The sequence below is a fragment of the Callionymus lyra genome, chromosome 14 (genome assembly GCF_982586985.1).
Source record: "Callionymus lyra chromosome 14, fCalLyr1.hap1.1, whole genome shotgun sequence".
NCBI classification, from domain to species: domain Eukaryota; kingdom Metazoa; phylum Chordata; class Actinopteri; order Syngnathiformes; family Callionymidae; genus Callionymus; species Callionymus lyra.
The window spans coordinates 23,917,693-23,937,067 of record NC_141831.1 but is presented as its reverse complement, the minus strand read 5'-3'; the positions used below and the strand labels follow the sequence as shown (position 1 = coordinate 23,937,067).

General features: G+C 40.4%; 1 protein-coding gene across 1 annotated transcript in view; it reads left to right on the top strand.

Moving 5' to 3' along the window:
- Positions 1-17,125, top strand: part of cxadr (CXADR Ig-like cell adhesion molecule) — a 34,665-nt gene extending 17,540 nt beyond the window's left edge. The window contains exons 2-7 of the mRNA XM_087807281.1: positions 1,166-1,335; positions 6,965-7,169; positions 10,871-11,026; positions 11,082-11,204; positions 12,857-12,995; positions 14,839-17,125. Coding sequence (XP_087663407.1) covers positions 1,166-1,335; positions 6,965-7,169; positions 10,871-11,026; positions 11,082-11,204; positions 12,857-12,995; positions 14,839-15,121 — 1,076 coding nt within the window. The 3' untranslated portion in view covers positions 15,122-17,125. The remainder of the gene's footprint in view (positions 1-1,165; positions 1,336-6,964; positions 7,170-10,870; positions 11,027-11,081; positions 11,205-12,856; positions 12,996-14,838) is intronic.
- Positions 17,126-19,375: the final 2,250 nt, after the last annotated feature.

Below are 19,375 nucleotides of genomic sequence, written 5' to 3'. Positions count from 1 at the left end.
AACACTATTATAACAACCTGTGTGTATTTGACATTGATGGACACGTATCTCACTTTTCCCTCTGTCTGCCCTCATGCTCGCTGAAGGCGATGAATTGCTGCCATCAAGACAGAGTCTTCCATCAAAATCTGAATACTTAAACTACCAGCTGGCTCTTCAAGTAAATCTGCGCCTGGGCTTTGCAACCATATGAAATTCTTAGAGGCTTTGAGCCTCGACAAGCTTATAGATAAGAGAGACACTCTCAGGCACGCCAAATATTGTGTGGTTTATTTTTTTCCTGTTGTGGTGCAAAAAAGGTTTTAGTGAGAAAATCTGCTGATGGACTTAATTCTGCTCATAATCATAGCTGACACTCCCTTTTTTTGTCTTAACATCACGGCCGTGCTGCGTTACTTTTGTTTTAAAAACTGTTCATCAGGTAGACATTGAGCACGTCCTCTAAAAGATTTCTCTGAAAGTCATTAAAAAATTTAAAGTGTGTGTCCTTTTTAATGTCGCCACATGCTGTGTTGTCAAATTAGTAAAACAGCTTGTGGTCAGGTGGGCTTCTTGACAGATTGGGTGCAGGTTTGTGAATCTCCTGAGGCTTTTTAAAGGGTGACTGCAATGAGTCACTGTGTTTAAGCATGGGTGTAGATCTGCCTCATTTTTATCTGGTGGTACCTGCACCTCTAAACCACTTACCATGGTAGAGTCATGGTGCTTATGCCTGGTGTTGACTAGAAATGCATTTAATAAATTATTATTTTGCTACTACTTGTGTTCATGTTGTGCTTCTATTGTGAAGTGGTTATGTGGGTTTTTAAATTCATAAGTCACCCTTTTTTCACCCTCCTGCTGACAAGCAGGTGGATGACTGTCAGAAGGATTTTAATGTGTTGAGGCAGCATGTGACAACTCGTTCTCTGTGGACTGTGTTTTTTTTTCCTCGGATTTAAATCTCATATTGAATAGAGAATTATGGTCCAGTTGATGTCACCAGGAATGTTTTTTTCTGTTCTAAGAATAAATGCTTTGGTGTCTGCTCCTGAGTGGTAATGGTTTAATATTGCCATTGCTGTTTTCCTGGAACATATATATACATGTATATTTAAAATAACTGGATACAACTTGATGTTTTAAAGCTCTGTGGGCATGTATTGATTTCCCCGTCTCTCTGCAGGCCTGACCACCGCTCTGGAGATTACCTCTGTAGGACCGTCCTCTATCGAGAAGGCCAGCGGCCAGAGTGTCAAACTAGATTGCCAGTTCAGCCCGGGTGCTGAAGATTCTGGACCTCTTGACATCGAATGGAGCCTGCTCTCCACTGATACCCGGAATGAAGAGAAAGTAGTAAGTGTTGATGAAGAAAAAAAATTGTGAAATCCCATGGTTTATTGTTAGTTGAATGAACATTGTTATACACCTGTAAATATCTTTCTTCTGGGTAAAATAGCAGATCCTGGTTGAGTTTTAGATGTTTTACCCGAATTATTTCACTTTCATCTTTCCTAAATGTTTTCACATTTTCCCTGGGGAGGAGTCATAAACAAATCATTTTCAAGTTTTAGTCAGGGGAGGGCATTTATTTTCATAAGTGGTTACGTTTTATCCATTGCCTGAACACAAGAAGGAATTAAGAAAATAAGCTTTCACTCAGGTGGAAAATTATTAAACTCCCAAGCTGATATTTTTTTAAATATTTATAAATGTATTTATTTATTTAATTTATATTTATAAAAAAATAGATATTACTTTCTATGTTTATTTAATTTTAAGAGCCCAAAAGACAAACCCTTAGAAGATAATATGATAACATCCCGAGGCTAGTTTTGGTAAACATCTCAACATCATTTAACGCTAACCGAAAAATGTGGCCAAACTCTTTTGTTTTTTATTTGGCACCAGGATTATGTAACCATCTCTTCCAGCAGTATACATTGTGAAGTTTTCCACAATATGAGAGAATCATACAATATGCAAGACCAGTGAAATTTGAGATGGTTGCATTTCAATTCCGCGTTTGTTGTCTATCTTCCTCACTTGGTGCTGAGTGAGGAACACACACACACACACACACACACACACACACACACACACACACACACACACACACACACACACACACACACACACACACACACACACACACACACACACACACACACACACACACACACACACACACACCCACACCCCATGTCTCATGTGCAAATGTTCAGAGTAAAAGAGATGGAGCCCCTTTTATCCTTGTCAGTATCTCTCCGTTCCAGTATGGCCCTCAGCCACGGAGAGTGAGGACTACAGAACTCTACATGGCACTGCAGGAACCCCACATTCCCTCAGGCTCTTCACAGCAGCGAAGCCAGATTCTTGCGACAGATCGTTTCACGTTGGTGTCCTCCCATGGTTCACTACTCACAGCTCTAAGATGAAACAAAGCTTTCCCCGTCTATTCTCTTCATTTTCTCTGTGTTCCCTTTTGGTCAGTTTTGGAATTGGGTCACAATATTATCATTAGACCTTATCATTTTAGCTATAGTCCCTGTGAACTGCCTTTTATCAAAGACCTACAGCATCGTTATGGTCAAGTTCTGGACTTTCCTAGGAAACTTTTCTTTTTTGTTCATTAAAAAAATATAACACTTTTAGTTCTAATAAATTAAACACATTTGTACAACTTAATAGATTATGTCGCTGCTTTGGATGCTTTCTTTAATTAAAATGGTCTAATAGCACTTTGGTGATATAATTAATGTTATTAAAGAGGATCTGTGTCTTCCAGACATTATGTAAGGGTTGAAGACGACTTTTTATTCTTATCCATAACTTGTCCGCATGGATCCTTTTATCATCTTGCATAAAGCTCAATTAAATTCTTAAACCCATTAGCAACACCATTTAAACCTTAAACTGTCTTGCCTTCAAAACATATTTGTTCTCCTTGACCTACTAGGTTTCACTGATCTGCACACACACTCTGGTGTTGCTTTAAATCAAGCTCCTTGTAATTAACCGAGGAGTCTGACTAATTTCTGCAATGGTGTTCGATAAAATCAGGCTGATGAGCTCAGACCAAGCCGATGGGACCTGGCTAAAACTAATAGCCATGAGGCCTCGAAAAGTGAGACTGTCACTAGATAACGCTTAGAAACTACACACTGAGATTAACACGGCCAGTGGTAAATGGGTAATGTGTTTTCCCTTTGAACAAAACCCGATTTCTCACTTATCTTACTGGACTTTTGTTTACAGAGGATCACATACTGTATTCACATACAAAGAAACATCCTATTTTTGTCTTACCATTTGCCATCCACTATATATCATTGGAACGATTTGATCATTTTTTTCTTCTTTAAATCAAATACTTAAAATGTAAATTTCGTCATTCAAGTAATCGAAAGTGTTTGCCTTTTTTCTTAAATAATTCTGTATGCTAATACATACTTGGAAGCTATTGATTTGTTTTTATTTTTATTTTTTCTAATTGTGTTTTGAATTAAAACGGTTTGTTATGAGGTACTGTCTTTGATGTAGTTTTAGGATTCTTCTTCAATATCTAAAATGTGTGAACTCAATCACTCCATTACATTCAGCAAAATTATTTATTCTGTCAAATTTGTGATATTATTATTCAAAGTGGATGTTTACAGTATGGGTGTGTGCAAATATTGATACCCTCATATATCGCAGTATATTGAATTACAGATGTATATTTACATATTACATATTTATATTTTTCTTTTATGGTTTGTATATCAACAAAATGTACAAACTAAAGTAATAAAATTTGTTATTTACTGTTAACATGCGAATACCCCTGCGTTAACTTTTAACTATAAATACTAGCTGCTAGATGGCAGTCATTACGTGCCCCACAGCCCAAGGAACATTGGAATCCTCTACATCCTGGCGATGACTGAGGATGAGAGGATACAGACTACTGAAGCTTTTAAAGCTGATGTTTAGGCAAATTTTAGTATCAAAACAAAAAAAACAGTTGCGACTTCGCAAAAAGTCATCCGGTCTGTAAATTATGCAATGCTAGAGTCAAGTATACAATACTAAAAATATGATGTTGTTACTACAGTATTGTGATATATTGTATTATTGCAATTCAAATCCCTAGTGTCCAGTGTCTTAAAGTTTTGTTGAGAAATGTTTGTTGTGCTGAATTCATTTGTTTTACATTTTTAATCAAATATGCACATATTTAAAAAGAAAATCAGGTGCTGCTTTTCCCAAGTTACGATGAGTCTGGATTTCACAAAGCTTTTTTGTTTTGTATTTCATTTTTAGAGGCCACCAGATGATTGCAGTCACATTGGACGACATATCAAACATTTCAGAAGGGCCTTTCTAGGAGCAGTGAAGCAAAGCTGATACTGGTCTATTGTTGTGTAGGAATTGAATGCAGTAATCTGCATGTTTTCTTTTTGTTGTCTTCCAGCAGATTTAGTAAAGGAGGAAATGCCCTGAGTATTTAAACGTCATACTGATAACAACCAGGAAAATGAAAAAACACCAGAGAATTTTCACAGAATGTTATGTATCATTGCTCCCGATTGTCGCGTGTCTTACAACTGGGATCTTTTGTCTTCACGCCTGGATTATGAACTGAATGCAGACATCATTCCAACAGGAAAATATGTAATTGTTTTGGTCATGCATAATTGTATTTCAGTCTGGTCTTTACCCCTATCTTGACAGCTGCCTGACTCAATCGGCATTTTGCCACAAAATGTTTTTACTTATGTAAAAACCAAATTCTGACATAGTATCTAATGGTTTTAATCTCTCCGAATAATCATTTCCTGACCTCATTGTATATTCTAAAGAGGATGCCATATATTAGTTAAACGTTTCTGAGCTAATTTGTTTCAACATCAGTATTTTTTTCTTCAATATAAACACGTTCTACAAGTAGTAGCACGTTGTGGTAGAAGTTTATGTGATTTCCCTTTTATAAAAGTCGATTCTTGTATTAAAATCGAGGAATATGATTTAAAAAAAAACATTGATGGAAGCTACTGCTTTGGCCAAAATACCATATGCACACCAGGTGTTGCAGTTAAAAATGGCCTCTAAATGTCAGCACTTCTGGAAACGGTTTGTTCCTCTTAAAGCACTGGAAAAATGTGAAAAAATGTTGACGTCGTAGGTTTTTTAAAATGGTTTGATTCCAACATGCATGTGATGGAACAAAGGAAGTAAGTTCCGAAAATTAAATCAAAACAACTGAACCATCTAATAGGTTGTTTTTCTGAATGTCTATTGCAATTTTTCCGTTGATTAAATGCAATGAAACCTATTTATGAATTAATCTGAATAAAATGGTTGTTTCTGATGGAAATTTATGTCCTTTATGAAATATAATTTATTTAAAAAAAGAGGCTTGTATATATCCGCATTGTCATAATTTAACAGTTGTGTAATTGCACTTTTATGGCCTAGATTTAGTTTTTCGTCAGTCAAGTCATTGACCTCCAAATCCATTATCAAACATTTCAGGCTCTGACCTTGTGAGTGAAAGCTGTTTGTGAGAAAGCATGTGGCTGCCACACCTGGACTCACTCGAGCTAAAAGCCTCTCTGAGCTGCAGGACAACATGAGTACCACTGTGCTCTGCTTTGCCTCGCAAATGATCCGCACATCGTCTTCTTCGTCCTCTCTTTGAGATAATGACCTCATCTCCATGTGTCCAGTGACAGCATACCTGGATAATGGAGCTTTGCCGCGTTGGTTGTCCACTGAGATGTCTCAGGCAGGTGGCTGTTCCATCATCCACTTTCCACCTGTTATGAAACACTGTGCACACACACTTCTGCTCTGCCAGATTGTCTAGTCATTTGCCCTTTGCGTCCTCCTCCCCCAACCCCTTAAAGTGTTTTTATAGGATTCTCAAGGTGACTTTACCACACAGGTTTCTTCCAGAGGTGTGCTTGTGTAGACTCCCATCTGTCAGCCGTGGAGTGTTTGAACCCAGTTGAGGGTTCTTGTCTGTCTGAGCCCTGGTCAATTTAATTTCCTCTCCTGCGGGGGCTCATCTTTCAAATGTTATGACTGCTGATATTCAGCTTCCCAGTGAACATGTCTGGATTAGTTTACCTTCCCGTGAGAGCCAGGTGGTAACAGAGATACCTGTTTACAAGTCTAATACTGACACAATGTTCCCAAACCACACCCTGTCTTTCTCCAACCTCTTGAAACTAGTTTAGTTGTTGCCATCAAAGCAGAGAGTGAATCTTGTTGGATACACCAGATCCTCGTCGACTTTGTATCCCGATGTTTTGTACTTCCGTGTGTCTGTTCTTTGGCTTTTCTGATGGATTCATTATTCCTTCTCTCGTCCTGCCATGTTTAGCTTTTCCTTATCTTCGCCCGAGGGAATTGCTGCCTGGTGTTGATCGTCTCACAGAAAAGCCTGTTGATGGCTGTCTCCATGGAAACGCATTGAGATATAATTTATAGTCTGTAAAAGAGAATGAGAACTCTTGTCATTGTTTGCATTTATTTTATGCCGCTGGTTCTCTCCCTCCCAAAAGCCCCCTTTCTTCCAAGCACACATGCCTTGTTTTCTCCTCTGGCCTTGATTTCTCCACATTTCTTTTCCGTTTCAGTACAACATGGACACTTGTCTCCACATGGACAACTTTGTTGATACAGCAGGTGTTGATTTGGGTCCACAGTGGTGCCTTTGTTGGCTTCATTTCGACCGCAGTCCCCAGCCGAAAGGGCAGAGAAGCACAATCTGGCCGACTGAAGGGCATCAGAGAGATAAAAGAAAAATAATTTTCTCTCGGCGATCCATATCTGATGGTTGACTGAGCAGAGGGTTTTTTTTAAACACCGATACCTGCTATGTCAGGGCCTTGTTTTATTTGTTTACTTGAAGGGCTTTTATTTTGAAGATAAATCCAGGACGTAAACATGAACCATCTTTGTTGTCTAACCGAGACCCTGCTCTCTCCTTCACTAGATGCTCTTGTACGCTGGGGACCGAGCCTACGACGACTACCCCTCACCCATCAAGGGCAGAGTCCATTTCACCTCCTCCGACCCCAAGAACGGTGACGGCTCCATCAACCTGACGGGGCTCAAGGCCACCGACTCCGGGACCTACCACTGCAAAGTCAAGAAGGCTCCTGGCATCAGAAGTCGAAAGATAACTCTAAGAGTCATGGGTGAGTAGTTGAAGCCTCATGGTTCTATTATTTAAGATAAAGTCTGAATGTTCTTGTGGCCATACCTCTGCTGTGTAGAGTAAAACTACACCGAAGTCACACGCCCTTTGCCCTGCTTGGCCGTAGGCTGATGTAATCCCTTTTATTACAGAGAGCGTAACCTTCCCACAGGCTGTAGAGCACTGCCCTGCTTTGCATTTAATATCGTTTTCACCCCAGATGCACCAAAATAATCTTCTAACATCATTAAATTAAGTCATGTTAAGTGTGATTCCCAATATATTTAATGTGTTACATAAAACATTAAATGTAGGGCCCCTTAAATCTGCTTATCCACCTGTCACTGCATATGACATCATCGTCCGAGCGAGGCAGAAAACGGAAAAAGATATTTTCCCCCGAAATTCTTCTCCAGTCTTGAATGAGAACAAGCAAATTACACATGTTTTGTGTAAGTTAGATGAGTCACTCTTTAGACAAACACACACGGTGGCCATGCTGGTCGGTCAACTGAAGTCCTTCCTCTCCATGTTATTTGAGTCGAAACACCTGAAGCATATTGGTTTGTTTTCCGAATCGTGTCCCTCCTAGATCTGCGAAAAGATCCGCTTACACTCTAAAAATGACATGTTTTTTAAAGTGGTCTGCGTGACTGAGTGTGACGCAGAGCAGCAAAGAACATTTGACCTACGAAACATTGACAAACCTGTTTTGGAGGCAGTTTAGGTTAAAAACAGATCTGCACTCAAACATCATTAAAAGGATTCATCGCTGCTGATGTCATCTCTGCTACTGAATGCATGACAGCGTTTCCTCCCTCAGGTAGTTTCCTCTTTTTATTTTTACCTGATTGGATAGAAAGTCCAGAATTCCTCTGATGGTCGGCTGAGGTTTACCTCATGCTGATCTCAAAGGGCCGCTCAGTGAAAGCTCTTTCAACTGCCACACCGCAGAGTTCTGGTGATTTTTACTGGCACCATTGTACTCTCACGCTCTAAAAATAGTGTGACAATATTGAGAGCAACACGGATTATAGTAACATTTCCAACAGTCAAAACCTTGAAAAGAATAAAATTAGATTGTTATTATTTTTGTTATAATATTTTTAAAGTGAAAACAACATGAAAGATATTTAAAACTGTGTTATTAAAATTATTATTATGCAACACATACATTTCTCATACAATTGAGCAACACATTTGATTTGGCATTATTCCTTTATTAATATTTCTAGCCACAATAATCTCAAAACAAAATATTTCCTAGTGAGAATGGTTTTCGATGATGAATTTGGTAAAACTATAAAAGAAAATATCCAAATTTAAGCAGCTTTTGATGGGTTTTGTCTCTGTGGGGAAACTTTGGAAGCCAACAAACTTGTTTTTGTTAGTTTTCAGAAGTTTAACCAATACTGAGTAACTGTAGGTGAGTGTTTTGAAAATGTATGTGCACATTATTAACGGCTTAGAGGTGATATTTTGTTTGGAACGGTTCTAGTCCCTCAGAACCTTTTCATAGTCTTAGAGTTGAAAAGGAGTTCAAAACATCTGTGGTCTCATACTATAATATTTACCTTGTGTTATAATGGTTTATTTAACCACATGCAGTGACGGACAAGGGTTGGCTGTGAAACCTGAACGGAGGGAAGAAATGAATGCAACAAAGACACTTTGGTTCTAGGCATAGACTGAAAACCTCACAAGAAATCCTTGTAGAAAACATTATTATTTTTTTTTTTTGGTTTCTCATCAAGTGTTATTAGTGAGCTAGTCATTCTCCGACACCTTTGCTATGGTCTGAACCATCAGATGCAGCAAACATTGATGAGAAGAAGACATCTTTTATTGTGCAGGCCTGGTAGTCGGACTGACTCACAATGACACAAAATACTCGGAACACAGTCACTTTTATAAAATGTTTACTTTTATTTTTTTAATATAATTTAGTTGTACATCTCTTCATGTATTTCTTATTATTTTTATTTTATTTGTAGGAAAGACTCTTATTTTGCTACCAGGACTGTCTTGTGTCAGGTTCTAAACATCTGATATTGATTTATTTAAAAGGAAACATTTTTAGCAGCTTCATGAAAATGTAATTGATCAGACACCAGTATATTTTATGAAAAACAAAATAAATGTTTTTGTCAATTTAAAAAATACAGAAATCCAGTAAACCTTGCTAGAAATCTTTCTCAGTGTATTTGATCAATTGAGTGAGTTGTTGGCATGAGCTGAGTTACTAGAGCGGCTAAATTATTATTCCCTAAACGGCAATTGATTTTTTTTTTTTTCAAAGCTGCATTTGAAACAGTAAATTGATCGGACAAAGATTGATAGCTGGGCACCTAACTGTGCAATCTCTATGAGCGGGTCAAACAAGGACTGTCTATCCAGAAATAACCCGTTTTCATCTTAAATATTTCAACTCAAATAATCATATAATAATAATACATGAGTGTGTCTCCGCTTGTGAGTCTCTGATGGTGCATTTGTGAATGCAATAATTCCTTTTCTTCACTGCCCTGCAATTGCCTCCAGATATCCTTGTCAACCTCATAAATTCATGATTTGTTCAACTTTCGCTTGCCTGGTACATCCTTCGTCCCTTTATCTCCCTGTAGTCCTCCAGCGTTTGTCACCCTCTTTCCAAACCTCATCTTTCACACAAATAAATCTGCCGATCGGACAACGGCGCTCGCATGAGGAGACGTGCGACAACCTTTGGATGTGTCGGGTTCACCCTTTTAAAGAGGCATTCAGAACGCCATCACCGGCTGACATTTACTGTGTCGTGTGAATGTGTGTGTAGGTGTGACACAAGAGCAGCCCAGTGAGTTAAGATCTCAACAGCCTTGGCCTCCCATCATTCAACCGTGCGTCCATCAGCACTCGCTTAATTCTGTCCTCTTTCGCTCACTCCATCTTGACCTCCGTGTGTTTATTAGATTACCAGAGCGCCGGTACTGTCAGACTACTGTTTATCCTCACGGCTCAGCTCCACACCTGGTCCACATCTAGAGACCCCCCCCCCACTGGAAGATTTGCTCTTGAACCCATGATGTCAGCTCTCAAAGTAAACACAGAGCGTAGATTTGCAACGTGGCCCTTAGATTTTCTTCATCCCCTTCCCTCCTTTCCACGCCTGTCTGTCTATGCGCCCGGAATTCAACAGAGCCTGTCTGCATTTAATTTGGAGCCGTGTTTGTTTTTCAAACCCCCTCCCGACCTCCTCCTCCATCTCATCTCCTTCCAACCGCCAGACTGGACGAGGAGTGTTTGCACACTCTCGCCTCGCCTCCGTTCTTAACCTGCACAAGCGAGGGTTTGTGCGTTCAATGTCGCTTAACGCTCTTCCTCTCCGTCGCCATTATCCTGAGTGACAGCTCCTGCGATGACAGCAGCTGTATCAATTACTCAGATTACTGCTCTCATCACGTTGATGACTGCAGCTTTGAGGAAATCAACTTTTGAAGCACACAACAGTGTTATCTTTCTTTCCTTCATTCCTTTTTTATTCATCCGCAGTCTTGTTTTCGGAGTGGTGGATGCTCAGTTGCGTTCGCATTTTTAAAAAACATTTGCAAGACATCAATCACAAAGTCAAAATAAAAAATATACCGTTCTGACCAAGACGTTTCGCTTTATATTTTAAATTTTTCCGTTATTTTGATTCAATTTTCTTTCTCTCTCTCCTTCCAGTGAAGCCCACCAAGCCCAGGTGCTATGCTATGGGTCCAACGCAGGAAGGAAAAGACATCAAACTGATGTGTCTATCAAGTGAAGGTTCCACTCCTCTGCAGTACAACTGGGAGAAGATCAGCGGCAACAAGCTCCTGCCTCCCTCGTCCACCATGGGTAACTAATTGTAAGGAAACAATCGTCCTTCTTTGGTTAACACACTCTTTTGCAGATCCTGTTGGCGGAACAATCTACATGAAGAACGCGTCCGCTAGTGTGTCGGGTACTTTCCGCTGCACTGTCAAAAACCGCGTCGGCACTGAGGAATGTGTGATGCAACTGAATGTGACCCCTCGTGAGTATTTTATTTTGTATTTTTTCTGATTTATTTAAGAAGCAAACGGCTTTAAAAATATAAATATATTGATCAATCTATAAATGCAGAAGATATTAAATCGTATTTTTGAAAAAAAAAAAAGTTTTAAGTAAGTATATTATTTATTTGCAAAGTTGAAAATGTATTAGCCAAAAAAAAACAATAAGTAAAAGTTCAAACAATATTTTAAAATATTAAGTGATCAATTTCTAAAATCAAATTACGGCCGACTGATATATTAACATTATTTGGTTATAGTTTAATTAAGAATTTCCTGGTTGTATTTATACATTAATGTGGATGTTTTGCAATAAGCTTCATATTAATTTATAAAATCTTCCTGGCTTTGTCCTGCATGAGAGCTTTATTTGCTGTGTTTTTTACAGGGAGGTTTAAAGGGAGGCGACTGTTTTCTTGAGAATCTTCACCAGAGTGGAAACATTTATTTATTTTTGATTGCAATTTTCCTCCTACCATAAAGGTCCAAGTGACCTTCAGTAAATGGTGAAGGACAACAATTACTGTCCTTGTGTGGTAAACAAGATTTTAGGAGTCAGTCGCTGCAGCACTCCAACCAAACACACACTCTTTGAACACAAGTGTGTATTCACCATTTTCAGTCTAATGATGGTGGAGAAGAAAAAGGGGATTTTGTTGTCCAAAGAATTTGTCTTTGAAACATTTGATCTGAAAAAATTGAGCAGCTGCATCTCGACTTCAAATGCTCACACGGGCACAGTCACACAGGGACAGATTTTGTTCCACGTGATTTCCATTGAAAGAATTGGAGGGAAGGAGCTTTTAATGAGCACCAACAGAAGTACGACGAGCTCTGCTGTTCAGTCGTACAGTCACATGAGGAAGTCTCTGCATGAGAGGTTTAAATCTGATTTAGCTGTTAAATCATTTAGGCAGCCAGTTAAATGTCCACCAGTCGTTCAATGTGACTTTCTTATTTGTCCAAGAATGCAACAAAATACATCCTCAAGTTGAAACTGTCATGATAAGAACAGCTTTGTTCCTTTTTGTGTTGATTCTCTTATCACCAAACGTTGTCGATAGTTTGCTAGCATTAGTTAGAAACCCAGCGTATGATGAGAAATGAAGAAAGAAAAGGACTCGGCTCTTACATTTCCTTTCTCAGAATGAAACTCTCTATGGTGAGTTGAAGGTCGTTGGAGAAACAAGATTAGAGCTGTCAAAAAGAGACTTTTTTTAAAACTGTTTTGAAGAATTTTGAGGAGCTGAGGTCAAAGGTCAATGGGAAAAGATGTTTTGAAGGCCATATGATCTCAGTTTGAACCAATGTTAATCGAGGATAGTGACAAACCAGTTGAAAAACAAGGATTTGTCTTCATAATAACTCTGTATGTACTTGTTTTCAAACCTCTATGTGAATTTAAAAGTTTAAAAGTATTGTTGCTGCCTCCAGTCGTCCGCAGTAGATGTTAATAATTGACGATGAATCTTATTAATCCTGACAACAGCCTCGCACACGAGCCGTGTCTCACAAATGTGCATGTTTCTAAAGTTTTTTAACTGGTTCATTAAAGAGAGGAAGTTCGACTGAACCATCAAAGATGCTTTTAATGACCCTTCGCACCTATTTCCCCCCTTCTTATCCCGACCAGCTCCAAACACGGCTGGCGTCATCGCCGGATCCATAATTGCTGTTCTGCTGATCCTCATCATTATCGCCATCATCCTCTTCTGCTGCTGCCGCGCCCGCTACAGGAAGAAGTACGAGAAGGAAATCTGCAATGAGATCAGGTACTTGAACATGAAACGGATTTTGGCTGGCAGATACGAGGAGAGCCTCTTTGATCAAGGATGTTTTGTAGCCGCGATTTGCCGGATAATGAGAAATGTCTCTAAGGTTGTCTACGGTAGTATGAAGGTGAGCATGAGCACCAGACAAGTGGCACGCGATTAGGAATCTGTCTATAAGCACAAACAAACCTCAATCAGCTTTTTAGCTCAGCCTGAAATAAACAGCTGAGTTAATCAGTTTGAAAGCTTTGTTTACTCGCTTGGATCCGTGTCATGTCTGCCTCTGGCTGCACCCCCGCCCACCCCCCCCGTCCAGGCTCCACAGCTCCTAACCCCTCCATCCGACGCTCCATCCGGCCTCCGCTATCCCTCCTCTGTGGACTGAATCTGTCTAAGACCACAATGTGACAGTGCTCATGCTGGAGGACAAAGAGGATTAGACCACTGGTCCTGTCTCGTCCTCGCACATACGCTGAAGCACCACAGCATGAGCGTGGACTACACAAGCCGACACCCCCCCAGGCTTCCTTTGATCGAGCATTTAACTGGATTATTGCTGCTTATTAGCTGTTAATGTGGCGGCAGAGGGAGTCCGAGGCATAACAGCGTTCGGTCGCACGACACGATCTCCACAGGCCATTAAACCGTCTGACCAATCAGACTAACTGGTGACATCATCTTCTTCATTTAGTCACAGTTTGCCCCCGTGATCAATTCTGATGGGATTTTTCAGGATGACTGGGTTGGAGGTATTTGATCAACATACTCGTCTTCTCTTCCGACAACAGCTCGCTGTTATGAAGTGAAGATTATTAGTGTGTTGCTCTGTTTGCTAGCAGCTTGAAAAGATTATAGCCTTACGCTGCTTCCTTGACATGTGTTGACGTAGACCCCTCATGAAAACAACGTCACTCAGCAAATCCACGTTTTGGCTCGCTAAGCATAAATATCATTTTCCCTCAAAGTGAATAGCAAAGTCGGCTGATGTTAAAATCATCCTTGTAACTAGTTATAAGTCGCTGAAATACCCACACTAGTCAGTGACAAATGTGAACTTGTATTGTGAAATAACATGTGTTACAAACAGACTGGGGAATTTAAAGTTATTCCTCTACTATATTTAAACCTTTTAATGTTAAATAAAAATGTATTCAGGCTTTTATTGCATTGTAATGAATAATAACCATTATTAATGATAATAATAATAAGAATAATACGTGTTCAATAGGCAACAGATAAACGTCTTGTTTAATTTCTGGAGAATATAATTTAAACCATTAATAATGTGAAACTTTATTTCATTTTATGTATTTTCTAAGTCAATGTGACAAATGTCTTTTTTTTTTTCCAAATAAAAATGTTTTAATTTTCTCGACAATATCAATTTTGGTGTGAACCCTCGTGGGGTCAGTGACCTTTGCTTGTTTCTAATTGGGCTCAGGTTTGAATCCCATCAGTGATAAGTGAACACGATACTTGAATCATTTTACAAAGTCATGCAGTCAAGAGGGGCGACATAGCTCAGATGGTAGAGTGGTTGCCTGCAGTCCAAAAGGTTGCAGGTTCAATCCCAGCTCCAGACAAGCTTGTGTCGTTGTGTCCCTGAGCAAGACACTTCACCCTGATTGCTCCTGATGGTGAACTTGGCGCAAGTGTGCAGCCTACTCCCATCAGTATGTGTGAATGGTTGAATTTCCCCTCGCGGGACTAATAAGGGATTCTAAAAAAAAAAAAAAAAAAAAACCACCTTGGCAGAGGTATTTTCAGTCTCAGTGCTTTTCAAGTTGTTGTTTTTTCTAAATGCTGAGCAACAAATCTTAATAATCCATCCTTTTTTTTCCAGAGAGGACGTTCCTCCCCCCAAGAGTCGGGTCTCCACAGCACGCAGCATCACGGTGGGCAGTCAGCGCTCCTCCCTGGGCTCCATGTCGCCCTCCAACCTGCACGAGTACGCCCTCAAGCCCCAGTACGACAAGATCCCTTCGACAGAAGACTACGAAAGACCCCCGAGCCACAACCCCCTGCCACCAAACTCCTCTCTCAGGATGGGCGCGCCCAACCTCAGCCGCATGGGCGGAATCCCGGTCATGATCCCGGCCCAGAACAGAGACGGCTCCATCGTCTGACCTGTGAGGGGACCACGAGGGACGGAGCCGACTCACGAGACTCTGTGGTACTCAGAAGACGTCCCACAACAGAGCACACCTTCTTTTTTATAACAAAAACAAAACCACAAAAACAACTTTTTAAATATTCCGGGGCTTTCTCAGACAAATGAATTGATGTGGAATTAACAGGTTTATTGTATATAAGTGAAGGCATGACTTTTTTATAGCCGCCCCATTTTAGAGATGAATTAGTGTGTACAGCTGTGTGCATGCATGTGTGTGTAGACTTTTCTGAATGAATATTGACTTCCATGATGAACGATTGTGTAAATCTGTGATTATATCCCACTCTGTACATTTTAACTCCTTTTAGATTCACTGTACGTCCTGACGTTTATTAGCAACTGCCCGAGAGACGGAACTCAAAGAGTGAGTCATTAGTTTGAGATTTGGATTAATCTCGTCACAATCCTCGATCTGTCCATTTGAACTCTGGGGTTTAGGTCACCAGTGTTCCGGTCCCGTTTGAATGGTCCAGTCGCGAGGTCTGGAGGGCAGGAGAGGTCTAGGATTGGTGGGGAACAAGTGGGAGGTTCTTGTGATTGGGTGGATTATTGCCTCTTGACCAGGCTCAAAAAACAATACCTCCCCCGGACCACCCAACAAAATAAATAATTCCCTCCACACCCTAGAACCAATCCAATCCAGAAACGCGGGGGGGGGGGGGGGTTCAAGCGGTTCACTGAACAATCATCTTTGATTGTGTTTGACCAGCAGAAGTTCTGGTGGCGCTCAAGGCGGTCTTAACTTGTCATGTGGAGCTGCAGCCCCCCCGCAGCCCCCCTACATGTAATCCTCCTTATTATTGCTTGCATTACAAGCAGCCGATATCTTGATTGACCTTCCTGGTCCACCTGCCGCGGCTTTGATTGGGATTTCTAATGAAGGACGTGACGAGGAGGGGCGCAGAGGTGATGAGCCTGTTAGCGTTAGTTACCCCAGAACATGCTGGAACCCCAGTTCTCTCGCCAAACGTTTTGTTGCTGAGATTCTTTTACTCTGACGCCTTATTCTGTCCCTTCTTTTTCGCCTTACACGTCTACTAGCTTCACCTCTGCACAGCCCCCACTGCTGACTGCTATCGTGCCTTTGACCCGACCTAGCAAGTTTTGTAGCGCGTCCACCAAAGTGCTGCGATACCCGCTACATGGTCCAGAACTCCAATACTGTTGTCGGTTTCAGCGTGAGCGCCATTTGATTGTTTTTCTCTGTAGCATCTTAAAAAAAACACTAAAAATCTCTTCACATAACTGCTCCTGTAGCTCAAAGAAACCTCTCACTGTTTTATTTTGAAGGGCTGCTTGTATGACCGGTTAAAACTCTCACCTTTTCTGACCTTCATTAATGTTTTGTTTTTTTTCCTCTAATTGTGTTATTTTATCATTATTGTTTTATTGATGTGAAACAATTCAACTTCTCGGGAAGTGAACATCGGTACATTCTTTTGATTGACAGTGTCTTCTGAACATCCCATCAGATCTTTTTTTCCTTTTGAAGTCGTGTTTTATTGATAAGGAAGGAAGTGTGTGTTTGACTAGTGGCTGCAACAGTCAACTGATCACGACACTCCGTGATGCCGAGTGAATCTAGAACAGCAGATGAGGGCGCCGGAGGCTGCTGTAAGTGCTCCCTGGTACTATTGGGAATGTGTGCTTGAAGAATGAGATTAGAGTGAAGGTGACAGTGATGGTGTGTCTTCTGGTGTCTGGCCAAATCTAAAGAAAAGTGTGGCCGGACCCAAATAAAGAACATCCGTCAGTCTCTCCTTCAGTTGCGTGTTCGTGTCCAACCACACCGGTGATGGCGCCTCACGACTAACTATTTTAACGGTAGCTTTGAAATCTGTACTAATAAGAAAAGTCTCCTTTGAGGTGTCGACACTGTGTGAGAACCAATAATCTTTTTGTGTGTGTGTGTGTATTTTTGTGCTGTATTTTCAGTAATAAAAGCTCCAAAAATGTTCAGCTTTGTTGCTCAGTGACTGCTTCTTCTCAGTTGAATTTATCTCCAGTGTTTCTGATGGTGTTGCTAGAGTTTACTTTTTCCATCTATGAGTCAAACTCAAGGCTGATGAGTCATTTTTTGTGGACTGTCAGATGGTGGAAAGTAAATTAAGATGCTTGGTTTTTTTGTGACTCATAAAATGTGCTGATTTAAATACTGGAAGAGATATTATCTGTCGAATGATGAAGAGAATTCCAATAAAAATAAAACAATACTGAAGGAAAAGGATGTAGAGACGATTAAACTACATCAACATTTCATTCAGTTTTATATTAATAAATTTTGCTCTGCCTGTTCTACAGACTGTTCAATTCTAAATGAAAAATAATTCACAAATGTTTGCCTCAACATGTGCTATGACGGAAGAGAACAGGACTAAGGGTTTGTACCATCACAATAAAATGTTACATTTTTAAGTAACAAAAGATATTTTTTTACGATACCTTAGTTTAACAAAAAACATAGAAATTCAAGGACAGTTAGAATTGGAAAAAAATTACATTTCTTCAAAAACTGATTCATCAGTGATAATCTTTTTAACAGTTCTTGACTTTCTTGAAGGTCAAACATTGACAAACATGAATCTGTCTTTAATCTGTTAGAGAAAAGCTGTGTCTGTTGTAGCTCTACAACCCTCTGACTACACTTGACTTGATTAGACACACACCTGATACACACTCTTGAATTAATGACAGCGTAAGGAAAGTAAAAAAACAAAATGTCCGGAACAGAAGTGTGAACAAAACGAATCCAATCACGTATGAGTCCTTGTCAAGAGTTCATCGAGTAAACTTTTATCCAACCATCTTGTCGAGTTACTGACCGTAAGTTTTCTTTTTCATAGTTCTATTGGGAGCTCTTTAAACCATTTGGGGTCAAGACAGAACCGATTTGTAAGAAGGTAAATTACACTGATCTTAAGTAAAGTGGGCTGAAAAAGCATGAGGAAAGTAAAATAAATAAGAAAATAAAATATCCTAACTATCCAGGGGACGTTGCATCATGTCCAATTGAACATCTAAAAGTATTGACAGTCCACATTTCGTCGATTTTATTTTCAATTGCACATTCATTATCATTTGTTTAATAATCCATAGCACGACTTACAGTCTTTTTAAGTTCATAGTATCATTCAAAGAATAAGTGTGAACACACACCACATATTTTAAAAGCGTTAAATCAGTCCTGGCTTTACTTTCATTATCATAACTGCTGGTCTGACCTGCGAATGTTGACCCAGATCTGCTCGACTGCGTCTGAACTTTCATCACTTTCCCTGATCATTTTCTTCAAGAAAATATATCTTATTGCCCCCGTTTCATTCTGTAGTTCAATGAAAACGTGTTTATAAACACAATGAAAATCTTTATTTGCACCAACACAACATCAATGACGAATCTGTTGTTGACTACGAATTCAAATCTCTGAAAATTCTCAAAACAGTCGTCACACATACGTCTCTCTGAGTCATCAAGTCGATGATGACAATAATGAGTCAAACTGAGGCACTTTTTGCAAAAACAAGATTCACACTTTGGTCGTCTGATTGTCATCTCTGCCCTCCATCTTCTCTCCATCCGACTCCGTTTCAATCAGCCTCTCACTTCCACGTCTTCCTCCAGGTGAGGTGACTTTCTAACGACTTAACGAGCGTCATTAATCAACGCGGCGGTCAGACGCCGCCGGCCTCCCGTCTCGCGCGGCGCCGTCTTTTTAAAAATGACTGCAGATCCGCTGGAAGCTCTCCCGGCGCCTGTGGGCTGTTATTGAGTCGGCCTCGCTCACCTGCTGCTCGCCATTGTGTCGCTTCGTTCCAACATTAGCTTCCGTGTCTTCCTTTTCAATCAGTGCCAGTTTCCTCCCCGAGTTAACGCGGTCGGTAATGACTCTCATTGTGAGCCCAGCGCTAATCAAAGTCGTGTAAATTTAGCTCCCTAATGAAGAGGACGTAACCAGCCCTGGTCTCGCGCTTGAACGCTCGTTGTTGTTTACTCATGTCACTCTCGCCTCCGTTTCCACGTCTGATTCCGTGGGCCAGTGGTGCCGCCGGGCCTGAGGATCGATGGGCGATTACCAGCCGATCGCTCTGGTGTTGCCGGCCAGCGACAGGCAGTCAATAAGGCAACTGAAGCACTCTGTAGTGGCGCTAAGCGGACGTCCATTGCTATAATTGGATGTCAGTAACAGATAGGGCCCCTGAGCATTGAT